This window comes from Urocitellus parryii, unplaced genomic scaffold (genome assembly GCF_045843805.1).
Source record: "Urocitellus parryii isolate mUroPar1 unplaced genomic scaffold, mUroPar1.hap1 Scaffold_91, whole genome shotgun sequence".
Lineage (NCBI taxonomy): Eukaryota > Metazoa > Chordata > Mammalia > Rodentia > Sciuridae > Urocitellus > Urocitellus parryii.
Genome location: NW_027554225.1, coordinates 561,743 through 580,487, shown reverse-complemented (window position 1 = coordinate 580,487; position 18,745 = coordinate 561,743). Strand labels below are relative to the sequence as shown.

The window sequence follows — 18,745 nt, the reverse complement described above, 5'->3', positions numbered from 1 at the left end:
TTGTTACCATTTTTTTTTTTGTATCCCTTTTCTTTCCAGCAGTCGTGGGTATGTAATAGGTACTATTTGAATGAATGAATAATTAGTACTCCTTTATCTGAATTTTGAATAATTTTTTTCTACCTAAATATTTGTAATATGACTGAAATGCTATCTTTTCCATATTTTTATTTGTGCATTATAGTTGAACATAAATGTATGTTATACATACATATAACACAACAATATTAACTTGGCCAATATCATTCCTCAATATTTCCCCTTTCCATCTCCTTTTACCTCCCCTTGGATCCTTTCCTTTACTTTCTCTAAAATAATATTTTAATTAGCTTTTGTTGAAAATAACAATGATATAGATATAATTATATTCTAACAAAGTTTTTTTTTTCTTGAAGCTACATATGGCAGTACTTAGAGTAAGTACACACTTAAAGACTAAACCTCTGTCTCTACTTCCTTGACTTTTGTATTCTCCCTCTTCCTTTTTTTATCCATATTATTACATTTTGGAATTTTAAAAAATAGTTCATCAGAAGTTTTATTAAAACATTTATTATATATTTTGTAGATTATAGACATGAGGAAACATATGGGATATACTATCTTCTTCATCTGTTGGCTATCAGGATTTTTATAGTTTTAAAGTTACTTTACAGGCTCAAAGTTTTTTGTTTTTGAAATTTTATAGACTCTTTTGAAGTTTTATATACTCCTGATTATCACATGGCATATGTAGTTTAAAAAAATGAGAATATGCCATTAAGATTCTTAGATATATAATTTGTTTAAACATTTAAAACATGCCAATTATTTAAAATTTATTGTAGCTCATTAACAGTAGGTATAAATACCTTATATTACTTTTATGGAATTTCCTTAATAGTCAGTGTTCATAAAGTATTGTAATGGATCCATATTCACAAAACAAGAGCTTATCCTATCTCCAGCTTGAAATATGTATCAATACAGTACTCAATAGAGTACAAATTGTCCTCTTTATGTAAAAAATGTATTCTGTGAGGAGTAATCTAGTAAATTTCAGAAATTATATGCTGTTTATTTTTCCTTTAAAAGCTTTACACAAATCCAAAGAAACCTGAGGTAAGAAGACAAATGTATAGGTGGATAGTATATGTGTATTGTATTTAAGTATGTTTACCTGAGTTGAGACTATAGACTATGTTGCTCCACTACTATTTGAACAGTAAGAGTGAGCTCTTTCAACATTTTTTCTTATAAATGTGACCAATACTTTAGTATGAGATTTTCAAATATTACCTAGGGGTATTTTTTTTAAAGGCATTGAGTAGAACTGGGCCTCTTCTATAACATATTAACACTAAAAGACTCTCTTGATATATAAATATATAAAAAACACATTTTATTTATTTTAACTGATTCTTAAAATTGCTTATGGTCTTTTAGTAAAATAAACCAGTCATGGCATAATTCTAAACTATTTTTGCCAACAAAATTCTCCCATTTTGACCTTTACAGAGTTTCAGAATTTTTACCTCTTTACTTCTCTATCTGTTTCTTTCTTTTCCTTAGTGATTGCTACTTACCCTCAAGGCCAACTTAAATTCAAATCTTTCATAAAAGCCTCTTTGGCTAGATTGTCTAAACTAACTTCTTCTGTAAATTTATTTTCCAGAAGAACCCCACAATTTAACACTCTCAATTGACTCATGCAGATTATTTTCCCAAGCAGACAGTGAATTCTTGAGAACAAGGTTATTGTCTTGTTTTCTATCTTCCATAGTGAATATTATAGTCCTAGACACGTAATAGTTACTTTTGCCCCTTTGGCTTCTGTGGCTGTAGTAGTGAGTTGGAAGGAGAAGCCCTCTGTTCTCTCCTTTTTTTCTGTTCTCTTCATCTACTTCCTAGCTTTCTTTACTTTTTCCTTGCTTTCAGTTTTTCTTATCTTAGCCAATGTATTTTGTCTAACTGCTCATATTCAAGACAAAATTGTTTTTAACTCTTAAAATTCTCTCTGCAAATTATGAATAATTATGTAAGCAAAGGGGAAGCAAACTTTGAATACAAATGGATCACCATTTCTCAATGTCCAAACTAGTTTTATCTTTCCTTCTTTTTTTTTTTTTTGAAGTTGTAGATGAACAGAATGCCTTTATTTTATTTATTTTTTTGTGGTGCTAAGTATGAAACCCAGTGTCTCACACATGCTAAGAAAGTTCTCTGCCACTGAGCTACAACCCTATCTGCCTTTGTCTCTTGTTGTCCTTTTTTCTTAGGTTTAAACAGAAGTTTTCTAAACTACAACTTTCTGATAAATTGTTAATTGGTTATTTTCTTGGTACAGCATTTATCATATTTTCTTATGAATGTAAAACTCCTAGTGATAAATCCGTAATTTGGTGAGTAGTGAAATGCTGACTAACTTACCCTTAAATACAGAAAAATCTTACAGAATGGAAAAAAAAACGGTTAAATACGTTTCAATGCTAGCACATACAACAATGAGGATATAAAACAAAAACTTATTATATGGAGAGTTCTAAGCTATCACTTATGACCCAAGAAAATATCTTGAATATTTGTAAATTATTCCCTATAGTGATGATCCCTAACTACTAGATGTTCAAGGCACCCTTCTGATTACTAAAAGATTTGATGGTTCCTTGAGGATATTAAAAAAAACTCAAAAGAATAACAGAGTCAGCAATAATTATAGTATAACTACTACTATAGCATAACAATATTCATAGTGCCTAAAAGCATTCCTCCACAAGATTACATTGTTTTACTTGCTGTTTAGCATTATGTCACTGATACTACTGTTTAGTTCCGTGATCATATTCTTTTATGTACTCACAAAACAACATTCTCACTTACACAGTCTTTGGCATTTATCTTATATTGTGCCAAACATTTGAGTCATATCCCTAGAAATATATCCTTCCCTAGACAAAATATCAGAAACAATAACAATGTTAATATTTAACTAAAGCAGCAAAAATATACTTTACACATCAATTTAAATTTGCAGGACTCTTATGACAAGTATGTTATGATACAACAGTGAAAGACTTTGACTTAAGACAAATTGTGCTTCCCTAGTTCAAAGGCCAACAAAGTTTGGGGTACTGCACAAAGTTCTGGCATTTCTGCACATTAAGTTTTGTTCTGCTTGCTCTGTCTTTTGAAAGAGAAATTGACAAAGGCAGCTGAAATAGTAAAGAATGATAGCTTTTCATAGACACATACTACAAAAAGTATGGTGGGTATTAATAAGATATGTAAGCTGTATGTAAATATGTTAAATAAAGTTTTAATTTATGACATAAAGAATTAGTATATATGAATATTGTAAGAATACAGATATTATGATATTATTATCTATTCCTCTGTGCTTATTAGAGGTAGTCAATGTCCAATTATAATAGTCTCCTTCAGGAACTGAACTATAGGTGGTCCCTGTTTCTAACCACATTATGCTCTCAGAAATTTTGTTTTTTTATAAAATGTTTATAAGATGAAACCCTAACTGAGCATGAACTCTGGGCTAAATATTTATTCACTCAGCAAACATAAATTGGGGCTGGACATGGTGGAACATACCTGTGATCCCAGCAGCTTGGGTGGTTAAGGCAGAAGGATCACAAATTAAAAGCCAGCATCAGGAACTTACCAAGACCCTGTCTCAAAATAAAAAAAAATGTAAAAAAGGCTGGGGATGTGACTCAATGATTAAGTGCCAAATGTGTGTGTGTGTTTGTTGTGTGTGTGTGTGTGTGTGTGTGTGTGTGTGTGAGAGAGAGAGAGAGAGAGAGAGAGAGAGAGAGAGAGAGGATATATACATATTATATATGAATTAGGCTCATTTTATGTGCTTAGCATTATTCAAGCTACAAAAACATGAAAGTAAATGGAATAAATAAGGTCCCTGCCCTCTTGAAGCTTTACATTCTTATGTGGGGGATAAATAATGAATAAGTAAGCAAAATTTAGCAAAAACTTTCAGATAGTCATAATACTGTGTATGAAAAAAAGATTTTAAATGTAGTTTACTAAAGAATGCTGAGGTAGAGATGGAAAAGGAAGAATTGAATCGATTTTTTAGATTGGCAGTTCATAGAAAGCCTTTCTGCCAGACCACTATTTTAGCTGAGAATGAATGACCAGAAGGAGTCAGCCTTTGCAGGTCTATGAGAGGTAATGGAATATAACAGGTAGAATAATATGCTAATTAACATTACAGGTACTAGAGTCAAATCTCAGCTCTACCACTTAACCAGCTTCTTCAGTAATGAGAATAATAATATGTACTTCAGAGTAGGGAGGGCTACTGAAATCTACTTCATGGCTACAGCATTTTGGGCAGTGGCCAAATATTATCATTAACCGGAGATAGCATGTCCCAGAGCATAACTATACAAAGGCCCTAAGATGGGAAGGAATCTTGGATGTTTATGAAAAAAAAAAAGGTGCCATGATCCTATCACTTAGTGAATGGGAGGGAAAGTGCAGGAGAAATAGGTAGGGGACAGATGAGTAATGTCTTATTGACCAAAATAATTCATAAATTAAATGTTGTCAGGGCAATGGGATGCCATTAGTTAGAGGGGTTTACACAACGGTATTGCATGATCTTTTGGGCTATAGAATAAAGAATGAATATTAGATGGTCTTGCAATTCACTTTGAAGATAGTCCTGAAAAGTCTTACCAATGGATTGGAAAGTGGAGGGAGAAGAGGCTTCATGTGTTGCTGTTGCTTTGGTCTATATGAATGTGATCAGCATGATTGATAGAAACAATTGATGATCAATTTAAATATCACCTTTGTCAGGCAATACAGCCTGAAAAGTGGGAGAACATTTTGTGAGTTATAATATACCTTCTTTGATAAATTAGTTTCAAGTTAAAAGAATTAGCATCTTCTATAAAACAATTATAAATGTAAAACTTATTGGTTCAGTGATCAAATAATAAAATGCAAGTAAAATTATCAGCTACTGAAAGATTTCTTTCATTTAAAAAATAAAAGCTCACAACGTTAAATAGCTATAGTTGACTCAGAAACATGGGCAGGCAGGCTGTAGGCATTGTTTGACAGGGCAATTACATCCAGCATTGGTTAAGAGAAGATACTGTGTGTATCTAGCCTGTCCAGAGTGAACCTGTTGCTGTTAGGCAGCTGTAGATGCTTCTAATCTCACCCATCTCTCCTAATGTTGCCATAAGCAGCCTTCTGAACTTTCATTTCTCTAGTAGGTTGTCTAGTTAGAAAAAAATACTTGTATTGAAATTAACTCCATGATAAATCTCTCACTTTAGAGTTTAACCAACATGAGAAAGTTTTCCCAGTACATGGTCACCTGTGATTAAGGTGTATATTAAGGAGTAAGATCTGCAGAACCAGAAGACTAAACTTCAGAGTAGAGAAAAGTAATAGAAGCACTGAGACTTTTTCTGATCAATCTAACATTTTCATCCCCACATTATCAAGGATTAAATATTCAACCAGATGAATGAGGGGCACTTCTGTGTGTTCTGAAATCTGTCCCTTGGTATTTCTAGCTTTCTTAACAGAAGAGCAGATAGCAGTAATATCCTCAATCTTGAGGTTCAACTCAAATATCACCTCTTTGGGGTTGCTTTCCTTGGCCCTTTCAAGCCAAATCAGCACTTTTCTCCCTTCATCTTCTTTCCATCACAGCATCTGCTTCATATTGTTCACAGCAATTGTACTATGTGAAATTATTTATTGATTATCTCCTGAGCAGACTGTAAATTCAAGAACAACAGGGACCAAAATATTGTTCATCACTGTGACTCCAATGCTTGATACAAAACAGACATTCACTAAAATACGTATTATGTGAAGAATAGTTTCTCAACTGATTCCCCTGTCAGAACCTAATGGGTGAGATACTTGACTGTGCCTTAGTTTTTCCAACTTCAATTATAATGGAAGCATTTATCATCTAACTCACTTTTGGAGAAAAAGTATCTTAATATCTGGAAATATTACTCCTAAATAATATAATACTGTGGAATAAACAGGTATATAGGAAGCATGGTAGGTATACAATGAAAATGTGCCTTATTATCAGGTAAAATTCTGGATTTCTTTTTTAAATTAATTTCTTTATAACCTTTGGTTTTTCTAGAAAGTGACTGAGATATACCAGTTCAAATTCAAATATACAAAAGAAGGAGCCACTATGGATTTTGACAGGTAGAATCTAATTATTTAATGAACCTGATAAAGTATATAGAAGTGAGATAAACATAAATTTTTATAAGCCAGAAAAAAGTTTTATACTTTTTTTATCATTTTTCCATAACTCCCATAAAACTTCACTATTATAAAAATGAACTATAATAATTAAATTTCTGAAATCCATGGATTTAATTGATGAGAGTAGAGGACATGATAAGCATCACCATTATATTAACAAGGCTGTCTGCAAAATGTTGATTGAAGAACTCCATAAGGCCCTGTCTAGCTACTAACCCAATGTTTCTCAACTGCTATATTGAGATATTGATCTTTTACACATTCTATATAGTCAGTTGGGGCCAGGGTTAGATAAAAAACCCTGGACTGTTTGCCTACCTGCATAACTTTTGTCATCTGCCTACCCCACCATGATGGACAAATAGCATTTTCTATGTGCTTCTCTGTATGTAAAAGACTGGAAAACACCTTATTGTCCTAGCAAATCTAAAACTCCAAGTTTTAAACACATTTAGTGCATTAAATAGCACACTAGTGGATTAAATAGTAGTTCAGAAGGGCCCAATGCAGATGAAGATGTTTGTTGAGGAGAAATATTTATTCTTCTTTCAGTAGTTTTTTGGCTTCAGATTATCCAGGAGGTAGATAGAGCTAAAGATTTACTGATACAATCGAAGTGGAAGATGAAAATGATAGTGAAAAGCCCCAGGTAGTAGAGTGCTCCAAGTAAGAGAGGTGGATATCTCTGACAGGAATGAATTTAAGAGAAATGTGGCAGAATTCTCCCTTTTCTCTATTATTAGCTCTCTGGGGCTTGATGATTTCTCTCTAATACTCACTTCCTTAATTATTCTATCATTTATAAAACTTTTAGGCAATATTCAAATGTGAGAACAAAGTTCCAAAAATGAGAGTTAAAATTTTAATTATCACTAGCTAACGTTTGTATAGCACTTTACAGATTATATTCACATTTACACATATTTTCTCACATAAAGCTGTTGTTTTTACTCTCTAAAACTCAAATATAAGTATCCCTGGCAACCAGATTAATCTCTTTGGTTATAAAGACACATATGCCAAGAGGTAAGCAGTAAAATAAAAAATGGCCAAATCTTGCAGATATTAGGGAGGCAAGAAAATAATACATATTAGAATTTCCTAGAAGCCAAAAAGTAGTATTTGTTTACATCAGAGTTTTGAATGATTTTACTGATGAATCCTGGAGGATCCCCTGGGCCACCTGGCTGTAGCCCTTCACTCAGGTTACCGTGTTTAAATTGGTTAAATTCTGGCAGACAAAGCTAAGTTGTTTGAAATTGATAGAAAAGCTTAATAAAGGTTTGCTTTATAAATTTACACTGCCTCTAAAGATCAGTTAGGGGAAAACTCAATAGTTCAATTACTTAGGATTATTTTTCAACACTGTGCAATTATACTAATAATCATAGCTCTTCCCCCAAAACTACTCAAATATGAGACTAATTGGAGAAGAAAATTTCAGAGAGAAAAATGTTTAGAATTGGAAGGTAATTTAGTCCAACTTGTTCATTCATATTCACTGAATGAAAGATATTGATGAAAGATACAGTCACTTGCTGCTTAGTGAGCGACAAACAGTTCTCCTAAGTCTGTGCAGAGTCTGTGGGGATTATAGGAGAAGACTTCTTTGAAAAGATGACACATTGCATTAGGGTTTAGAAGAGAAATAGAAAAGTACAATACAGGTGGAATGAACAGCAAATGCACATGGTTGAGAGGAAATTGGACAGTAGTTGCTGGTGAGAGTAGAGAAGAGTATAAATGGACATTAAAGAGTATAAATGGACATTAAAGTTTATTAATTTAATGGAGGCATTTTAAGCATGAATGGGATATGAGCATATTTTTCTATTAGGGTTATTATTTTGTCTGTGGTATGCAAAATGGTTTGCAATGTGTAAATGAAGGAAAGAGGAAGAATAGTTAAGATTCCCAGTGGGGTAATCCCTGCAAGTGTGAGGATGGGATGCCTTTGAGAGATAACCAGATGATAGATACAGAGCTAGTAGCTGATTTTATGGTTAGGAAGTTGTAGAAATGTCTGTAAGCTTATCTTACAAATGACATAACCAAAAAAGTGTATCTAAATGATTTGACTGAAGACATTCAGCTAGTTAACAGCAGAGATTATATTAGATGCCAGGATATCTAATTCCAAATCCAGTGTTCTCATTATTATGACATATGGTTACTTGTAATAAGCACATTTTAAAAAAATAAAGTCATATTTCAAATGCTTTAGGTGAATGTATTATTTATAAGTCCTTTGTATATTCATTGAAATTGTATACTTGTTCCTTTAATTTATACTCTAAAAATTGTCTCCAAAATGTCTAGATGTTTATATTTATTTGATCATATACTCAAAAGTTGTGTTCTTTTGGGAATATATTGTCAGTATTGCATATGATTGAAAAATATGCCTTTTTTTCTATGTGATTATAGCAGTAGTACAAGCTTTGAAAGTGGAACAAATAGTAAAGATATTAAGAAAGCCAGTGTACTACTGATTCGTAAATTATATATACTGATGCAGAACCTTGGACCCCTTCCTAATGATGTTATACTTACTATGAAACTCCATTACTACAATTCAGGTAGGTGTAGACCTTTATTCCAATTCTTCTTAAGTACTAAACTAATATTTTATGTAAATAGAAGGATTTTACAAACATCTGAAAGATACATGTTGCTATACTTAAAATATTTTTCTGGCTTCTATTGAAACTAAGTTTCATGGCTTTTTGCCCTTTTCATTTTGCAGTGACTCCACAAGATTACCAACCGCCTGGTTTTAAAGAAGGAGTGAACTCACACTTCTTGGTGTTTGATGGGGAACCTGTCAATCTGCAAGTGAGATTGGTCTCCACAGGCTTTCACAGCATGAAAATAAAAGTCACTATGGAGGCAGCCAGAGTATCTGATTTGGAGAAAAATCTGTTTCAGGAGAATAATACTACTGAAGTTGCCCATCAGGGTCTAGACTGTGATGATGAAGAAGAGGAGTACAAATGTTGTGAACAACCAATAAAAAAAATATTATAAAATTTTAAAAAAAGAAAGAAATATTCAACCACACTATTTAAGTAAAATATTTTTAAATAAAGTAAATATATGTATATTCATATGTATTTGTATATGTGTATACACAAAAGCATTAACTCTGGAACAATCCTTTTCAATGATAGGGAGAGTGCTGGTTTGTGGAAAAGTCAGGAGCTTTACCTATATAATTTGAAGTCTCCTTTTCTTAAAGTAAATAAATATTAATTTTTAAATTAAAATTATTTAATTACAATAAATTTACAAAAAAAATCAAGTGAGGCCAAGTTTTAGTGAGTCTCCAATTCTTCAGTTAAATACAACTGACATTTTTCACTTTGCAATCAGGTCATGTCACAGTAACAACATTCCAGTGGAGCATGCCAGGTATAAAAACTGAAACAAAACAAGTTTTGACATCAAAGATTTTTTATTCTAAAAAAGTACAGTCCTAGCCAGGACAGATGAGGTTAATCACAGCTGTAATCCCAGCAGCTATGGAGGCTGAGGCAGGAGAATCACATGTTCAAAGCCAGCCACAGCAACTTAGCAAGGTCCTAAGCAATTCAATGAGACAGACCCTATCTCTAAATAAAAAACAACAACAAAAAAATGCCGGGGATATGGCTCAGTGGTTAATCACCCCTGGGTTTAATCACTAGTACCAAAAAAAAAAAGTCTGGGCCTTAAGAAATAAATATGTTTTTAGATGAAATTGCCTATTGCCCATGATTAGGAGAAAAATATTTCCCAATATATTTCTAATTTTAATAAGTGATATATTTTTAGGACTTACAAATATTTTAGGTGTCTATTCATATCAAATACAAGTACAAATCAGCTCTTTATTTTCTGGAATAATCAAGTGGGAATGAGCCAAGAAAGAAAGTTTGGGGATTAAACCAAATCAGAGTGAAAACAGAATGTCAGCACTCATTTATGTGAAGAGACAAGCTTTGGGGCTAGATCACTGGGGAAAACCAGGGAGCTGTTGGGTTTGCAGCCAAAGGAGCTGAACAGGCAGGGCTCTGAGCCCCTTATCTTGCATTTTGCATAGAGACTTTAGAGTTGGGTACTGCTAGGACTCCACTGTACCCTAGGTAAATCTATACTGTTGGCTTACTGTTTACTGGCTGCTAACTGTAGGCTGACATTGTATTAAAAGTGTTCTGAGACAAACACATTTTAAAAATATTCTCAGGAGAAATTTTAAGATTAGGATAGTAACTTATTTGACTGAGATAATCTGAGTCATACTTACAGAAGATGACTACGAGGTAATTTCTGAAGGTTCTTTCCAGATCTTTAACTCAGTGATATGTTTACTGCATGGGAAACAAACCCAGTCTTACTTGAATTAATATAAATAATACAACCAAACTAACAACAAGGTTGTTTTGTTTTGTTTTCATTTTTAGTATCTTCACAATATCAGTCATGAAAATAGGCTTTAGAATTTTGGTACAGTTTTCTTCTCTGATTCTACTCAAGGAAGATATAGCTAACATAGAAAGGCTAAGAAAAAAACAAATAAAGGTTAATAAAAGAATGAACAGATTTCAAATGGATTTTTATACTTAAAAAATTAAAAATTTCTTGTTTGCAAAATAAGATTTAAGTAAGACAGCCTGGAGAAGTATATTTTAAGTAATAGATTAAATGAGGCAGGTGATGACACTTTTCCAAGTGTATATTTAACAGAAGCTATATGTAAAAAGATCTGGCTTTCATGGTAAACTTATATTTGATATTAGTTTCTCTCTCAACCAGCCAGTCACATGAGAGAATGCAAATATACTGAAGTGCTACTGACATTTTTTCTACTAAAGATTCCTATTGTTTTACTTCATGGAAAATACAAAATTTATACACATGTGTACATATGTAGAACTTTAACATTATTGCTTTTAAAAATTACTGTATTTTGAAACATATAATTCATCAAAGAGAGTATACAAAAGTTATCTGAACCATTTAAAGAATAATGAAAACATCCATATACCCACACAGGCCAAGAAGTAGAAATTTACCACTAGAAATCACCAGGTATCCCTTTATTAATGCACTTCATGTATCTCTAAAGAGAAATACATCCTGAGTTATTTTATAATCCTTCCTTTGGTCTTTTTAGTTTTATCATCTACCAATATTTGGGCCCTTTTAAAATTTCTATATAAAAACAATAATACTCCAAGTATTTTTCTATGATTTTAGTCCTTATCTTGACCATCAAAACTGAGATTCATCCATTATGTGTGGTTGTTCTTTCATTTATACTGTTGTAATATATTTTACTCATTTGTTTTATTTCATTTTTGAGATGGGGTCTTATTCTGTTGCCCAGGCTGGCCTCAAAATCCTGGGCTTAGGTGATAATCTTGCCTCAGCTTCCTAAGTGTTGGGACTACACGAGTGTGCCACCATGCCCAGTTAATATCCTACTCTTGTTGAAGTTATTTCTTTTAAATTGTTAGAAACATTCATGTCCACATCTCCTGATACACATGTGAAAGAATATCTCTAGGGAATATATCAGAGAGTTATAGTCTTGCACATTTTCAACTTCATTAGGTAACACAAAACTATTTTCCAAAATGATTGTACCAATTTATATTCCACCAAGTTCTCCAGTGCCACCTAGTTATGGGAATTTAAAAAAAATTCCTGGTATTTATCTAGCCGTATATCAAGGATGAAGTAGGAGGCACTGTGGGATTCAATTCATTCAGGAACCATTAAATGGTAAGGAATCTCCTTTCATTGAAAGCTCTGGAGAACTCTCGCAGGCAAGTCTTCCCAAAGAGTGGCACAAAGGTCATATGAAGCCAGGCCCATTGAGGTCTGCCATGTGAGGTCCATGTGTGTTTTGACTATCAACCATGGCTGCCACTCTTTAAGAATAAAATCATGTGATATCCTGGATGATATTTGCAGTGCTGTGTGGAAAGCCACCCTGGGCCTAGGTCTCTGTTTCCAAGGTGACTCTCATGCGTGGCCTCCTAAAATTCCGACACAATTCATGGCAATACTTCTCTGAGGTCAGTTCAGAATTCAGTCTCTAACTGGAATCACACCAGAGTTCAAGCTGAGGTTTACACAGTAATGTCTTCTAACCACCACACAAATAACCACAATTCAAACCAAAACACTCCCACACGGTCCTCATCTTCTTCCATATAGACACTAATCATAATCTCTGGCTGGAAGTTTCCATGAGGGCCCAGCCCAAGACAGTGACCAAAATAAGCTCCCATGCCCCTCATTTGCCTAAAGTCAGGGTGGCCTGGACAACCTTCCTGAGAACCAGGAGAGATCAAACAGGCCTGCTGTTAATACTGTTCCACTTCTCAAATTTGAGGCCTACTGATGGTCGGGTATAGATTCTTTATGTGAACTGAAGTCATGAGAAAACCGAAGCACCTATGGGCTAGCCTCTGCAGGGCTTTGAAGAACTCATTGGACCCAAAGGATTCCTATTCTCACTTCATGGATGTCAGAACCTTACAGAGGAAGGCAAGAGAGTTCATCCATAATGACTGCTCTTTTGGACATTTTTGTTTTGGATGCACACATGGGAGCTTTATTTAGTTTCATGGGGTGCTGATAATCTAAGCCACAGCCTCACACAGGGCCAAGAGGCTGATTCAGACACATCCCTTTACAAAGCAGTTAACCAAAGAGCCACAGGTGATGCATCTTCATTTTCATTTGGAAACTGTTTTCTTCAGGCTTCTCAAAGCGGTGGCCTGAGGCAAAGATCTTCCTGAAATTCAGGGCAACAGAACAATAGGTAAGAAAAAGGCCCAAAGCAGGGTTTCTCCACTGATACATTAATGGTTACACTGATTTCTGTGTTTTTTGAGAGGCTTGGCATTCCCTTCAGCTATCCAGTACATAACCATGTCACAGAGCTTGAAGGTGGTACATATCTTGGAGAGTGGCCAGAATTCAGGAAGAATACAGGAACTTAGGAAGATAGTAGGTGTTGCCCATTGATAAGGCAAGCCACAGTCCATTCAAAAATTAGGTAGGAAGAATGCTGGAAAGCATTCCACTAGACAGGACAAATCCTTTGATGCATTCTGTTTTCTAATGTCTACAACCACAGACACAGTGGGATACATAGACATAGAAACACTCGCCTTGATCAAATGACTCACTAGAATCTATTCACTCCAAACTGAACAAACCACCTTTCCTACATATTCTCAGAATATGAGACAAAACCACAAATTCAAACACATACCTACAAAGGCACCGCCTTTCCCCAATTAGGTTGCAACTACCTGGAGTGTCCTCTGACTGATGGGCCATACTATGTTCCCCAGCAGTGGCCTGTCCTGTCGCAGATCTGGTCGCCTTGACAAAGTCTGTGAAGTTGTCAGGAGCCAGTGATGAGCCACTACCTTCTTTCTCAGGAAAGTCCCCTCTTCAGAGATTTCCTAGCATTTGGCCATTGTCACATCAGTAGGTACCAAGAAAGACTGACTCTGTCCATGGTTATTCCAAACAAGTGAGCACAATGAGACTTGGACTGGGACTGGCTCTGGATGCATCACTACCTGGATCACAAGTTCAGAAAGTTCCATCACCAAGGAATTGAGGTAAGGTCACTTCCTTCAAGGAACTGAATGAGGTCACTGCCTTGGCAACCACTTTGTCCTAACAGTTGCCTCCAAGGGTCCCATGAGATGGAGGCTGGCCCATCTTCCTGTGACACTTTCACAAATTAGAATGGTATATAAACCATAGGAACCCAGGAACAACTATTCACACAGGCCTGGTTTGATCCATCTTCCCTGCATTGAGAAGAGAGAGGCTGATTCAGACACATCCTTTCATACTGACCAGGTTGATTGCCATGGAAGACGACTTTTGTTCTCTCAGGTCCTCTATAGCTGCCTACATCTTCTCCAGGGATTATTTCTGCATCTACCTTTGAGATTCTCAGCAGATGTAATATCTCCTACATTCCTGTATTGTAAGATCAACTCTGTACCTGCTCTTCTGTAAAGTTAGATTGAGGGAATAGTGTATAATTAGGGTTAATAACATGTTTGAATTGGGTTAGGAATCATTCTGCTGGATGAATACTGCTATTGGTAACCTGTGATGTTCATAAGAATATATAGATGAAATATAAGTATGAAAACAGAAATCTAGGTAAGATTTGAATCACAGAAGGGCATTGGGCCCTTCATTGGGATACATAGATTTGAATTATGTTCTGCACATACGTGTCAGATAAATCAATATACAATGGCATAGGATATTTTACCTCAGATTATTGAATGTAGAAGAGAATATCCAGTCAAAAAGTATAGTGGGTAGGATTAGTAAGAGGGTCTGTAGGATTAGGAAAAAGAGTGATTATAGGATTTGGATCAAAACTACTTTTGCAACAGGGTGTCAGAGAGTGAATGTAAATGTCAGCACATGTGAAGAGTCAGTCACAATGATGAACTGGGGAATATATGTAGGAAAGCAGATATCAATACAGACATTAGGAAATAAGGCAAAGTATAAAATGAGTGATAGGATTAGACATTTACAACAGGGGGAGGTTGAATATATAATCTTATGAAGAAACAAATATGTAGTCACCAATAGGATTGAAATTTGAAAGCATTAGGCAACATGGACATGGATGTTTTTGGTAATCCATGCTCACCTTCAATTTAGGCTTTGGTACAATCCTAAGTGTGACCTTTGCATTTTTGTGAAGAATATTACTGTGATGAAATGAATATGTAGATCAGGTGACATGAGTATATCTTCCACCATTTCTGTGAGCAATATTTTGAAGACCTATAAATTAGTATTGGGGATACAAGTAGGTGTGCCCTGCGTCTATGACTATAGAGATGATGCACGAATAGACCATACTGTGAATAAATAATATAACTCATTTCAAATTTAAATAATTTGTTAAATTGATATCTGAAAATATACATGAAATCTGTTATTGATATACATACATTCATTCCAACCAGTTATACATTTAATGGTAATATTAGTGTTACTGTTTATCATGAAGAGTGTGTGAGTTTTGCTTCAAAAATGATTATGGAAATCAAAAATAATGTGTTTGGAAAGACATCTCATGAAAAGACCAGTCAAGAAACATGGAGGAATACATGCGTTCTGAAGCAGGAAGTGATAGAAAGTGAATCAAATGCCTATAAATTTGTGAACTTGAAGATGAAAGCATATATCCTATGATGTACATAAACTGAAGAAATAGTAATGTACCAATGTTGAATAAAAATTAATGTCAAATTACACATCATGTTCCATAGGAATCTACTTGCATTGATGTTACTGTAGAAATATTAGGATTTTTATGGACCATTCACTGAAGTTAGTTTTCAGTACTAGGAATCATATATGTATTTTAGGATAATGAATATTTCTGAGAATAATCTTGTGAAAAGTTGATTATAAATCCACATACATTAACATGAGTGAATTTAGGGAGTGTATAATAAGACATATATAGTTTATATATTAAAAAATCTGGAAAGTATACACACACACACACATTAAAAAGTAGCAATATATATGCCAATTAAAATTCATCCATGGAATATATGTCATCCCCATATAAAAAAAAATATTCATTTTACTGAACATGGGTTTATGTATAATGTTGTTGAACTAGGAAGCTCACCCATAGGTTGAATTTTCAGTTCCATCAGCATTTAACGGGAGTGATCTCTTTAACAATTTGTTAAAGAGGAGGAGATAAGGAAGATAAGGAAGGCTATTCTGCCTCTCTTGCCTCTGGGGACTGGCTTCCCTGGGACGATGGGGGACAGTGGTCCCCTTGCCATGCCCAGGCCACTCTTGGCCTGAAGGATGATCCACTCATCCTGCACCCTGGGGCGGCCACCCCAGAGCACAACAGAACCCACAGGCAGCAGCAACCAGAATTAGGGTTTTGGAGCACGGCCCATCTGAACAGGTAGTACCTGGGTCCTTTTGGTTTTTGCAGCCACCTGACTTCCCCTTTGAGGCCTAAGCGAGTGGAAGAGAGGCTTGATCAACCTCTGTTGGGTCCCTAGTACCCTTCAAACTGGTTGGAGCTGAAACAGACCCAGGGAGACACCTGAATAGTCTCTGTTCTGGGTCAGCGAGCAGACGGGAACCCGTGACTCCCTTTTTGTTTGGTTTAGAATTGTTGGAATTTGGGTGGTATAGAAATTCTGTCCTGGCAATGTCTGTGTGAAAGTGTGTGAATGAGATGGATAAAGGGAAGGGTTCTGACTCAACCCGAGGGCCGAAGCGAGTGCAGAGTCCTGATCCTCTGTTCCTTGGCACCTCATACAGTCTATGGTGGAATTTCACCAACCAACGTCTAGGTGAAAGCTCCAGGTCGGGTGTTGACACTGACCCGCAAGGCTAAGAGGGCCCTAAGTCCCCAGGAAGGGAATGGCTGGAGATGGACGAAGCGAGTCTTGTGGTTTGTTCTAAGTGTGCGACACTGATGCAGGGTGGAACATAGGAGGCACCTAAGGAAACTGAGCCTTCTGAAATGTGTGTTAGAAACCTTTAGGAAGGTTTTCCTGGTAACTGTGGGGTGAGATTCACTCCACAAAGGTTGCATACTCTGTGAATTAGAGTGGCTCACCCAAGATGAGGGCTGGCCACCAGAAGGATCTTTAGATGGTAGAGTCATTGCTGAGGTCCTTTTGTTGTTGGAACCCTGAACCACTTCTCTTATACTGAATGCTGGCAAGAGATAGTACAGAAACAACCCCCTTGGTTGAGAGCCTGTCTAGATGGACGGTCAAAGCTGATGTTAGCCAGAAGCATAGTGGTCTCTAAGACCCAGTGGAAAGCAGCTAAACAGAAAACCTGACTAAAAAAGGCAGGAAAGGGAAAAGTTTTCCTGTGAGCCAGAAGAGGACCCAAGACCAACTTTGTCGAGACCACTGGGACAACAGATTGTCCCCTAGCCCCCTTGTCCTCAGAGGCAAAAAATGATGACCCCACCAATCCCCCAATACTAGCTATTCTTTCCTCTGAGATGTCCTCAGAGCCAAAATCTTCCTAGGACCAAAGACTCTTTCACCTCCCAAGATTAAGGAGGGAGATTTGTCCCAATATCAGAGCCACAACTCAGATGAGAACTCTCCAGATGCTCCTGCAAGGGACCAAAGGACTTGCCCATATTGACCAGAGGGAAATGCCTAAGGGGAAACAAGCCAGTTTTGTGTGCCAGCCTTTCTCCACCATTGAGCTCATAAGCTGGGAAAATCATACTTCCTCCTACATGGAGAAACCTTGGACCATGACTGATCTGATGCAGCCCATTATTCAGACCTAGGATGGGGCCCCAACAAAGAAGGTCTAAAATAAAGAGTTGTCAAGAAGTCCTCATAGAAAGTCTAAAAGAAAAGAAAAAGAGAGAGAGAGAGAGAATAAAACACACTGTCTGTTCCCAAGAGTTAGAAGGAATTGGAGCCAGCCCTGAGCCCTAGCCTAAGTCAAGCATCTGCAGACAAACAGCCGAGATAAGCCTCCCACTGCTCTAGCATCTCCCTCTCACACTCTCAATAACCCTGAATATTTATCTCGGCCCCACATCTTCCTAAGGCCCCTCTGCCCTATCAAACTGGCAGCGATGATCAAAAGAAATGTGCCCAACTGACTCAGAGCTAAATGTCCAGGCCACTGCTGCTGCCACCCCTCTCTCTGCCCAGAGGTGCCCAGGGGAGGAAGGGCACATATAAGTGTAGTAGCCACAGTGCAAGTTCATCAGTGAAGAAATGCATAGGCTCAAGCAACAGGTGACCAATGCAGCCTTTGTGGGACAGGCTCAAAGAGCCATTTGCCAAAATTTCAATCCTAGAGGGCTTTACTGAGAAGTGTGCCAGTGAGCTGATGAAGGTGGCCACCACAGTTTTCATCAATCGAGATCCAGAGACTCAAAGATAGGGAGACCAAAAAGATGAAGTGGAGAATGGATCTTCTTATAGCACCCCTCACCACAAACCCAGAGGTCACTTAAAGGGGGTTTTCACTAGAACAAAGCCAATGGTCCAAATGTTTATAAGAAAAAAATAAAGTGTGGCCAGATAAAATGGAAAGCCTCCAGTGGCCATGGCCGGCAAGCACCCACTGCCATGCTCAAATGCTAAGCCTTGAACAGAGAAGGAATTAATTTTTTGGCCCCAGCCCCTCCTTTCAGTTTCTTCCCACGTGCTTGTAAGTCAATCATTGACGAATATGGTAGGGGTCCAATAGACACACAAAACTGCATCAGATGCATGGAACCCAGCACCTCAGGAGGGCTCAGCTGCTGCAAGCCTCCAAATGAACCAGGAATATGTTCATGTTAACAGCCAGTAGTGGGACATAGGATGCTCACTCCAAAAGGACATGCCATCCTGGCTCCAAGCCACATGCTGTGAGCCATCAGCAGAAAGGGCCACAGAGCCCCATGCAC

General features: G+C 36.4%; 1 protein-coding gene across 1 annotated transcript; it reads left to right on the top strand.

Moving 5' to 3' along the window:
* Positions 1 to 401: 401 nt before the first annotated feature.
* On the top strand, positions 402 to 18,234 carry LOC144253088 (HORMA domain-containing protein 2-like). The gene is made up of 7 exons (XM_077795003.1): positions 402 to 416; positions 1,075 to 1,101; positions 6,140 to 6,207; positions 8,698 to 8,849; positions 9,017 to 9,257; positions 16,031 to 16,258; positions 18,114 to 18,234. The coding sequence occupies exons 1-7, from the start codon at positions 402 to 404 to the stop codon at positions 18,232 to 18,234; spliced, it is 852 nt and encodes a 283-aa protein (XP_077651129.1).
* Positions 18,235 to 18,745: the final 511 nt, after the last annotated feature.

Coding starts and splice junctions, on each gene's coding strand:
- LOC144253088 (XM_077795003.1), top strand. Junction 6,208..8,697: donor GCCACTATGGATTTTGACAG/GTAGAATCTAAT, acceptor ATGTGATTATAG/CAGTAGTACAAGCTTTGAAA. Junction 8,850..9,016: donor ACTCCATTACTACAATTCAG/GTAGGTGTAGAC, acceptor TTCATTTTGCAG/TGACTCCACAAGATTACCAA.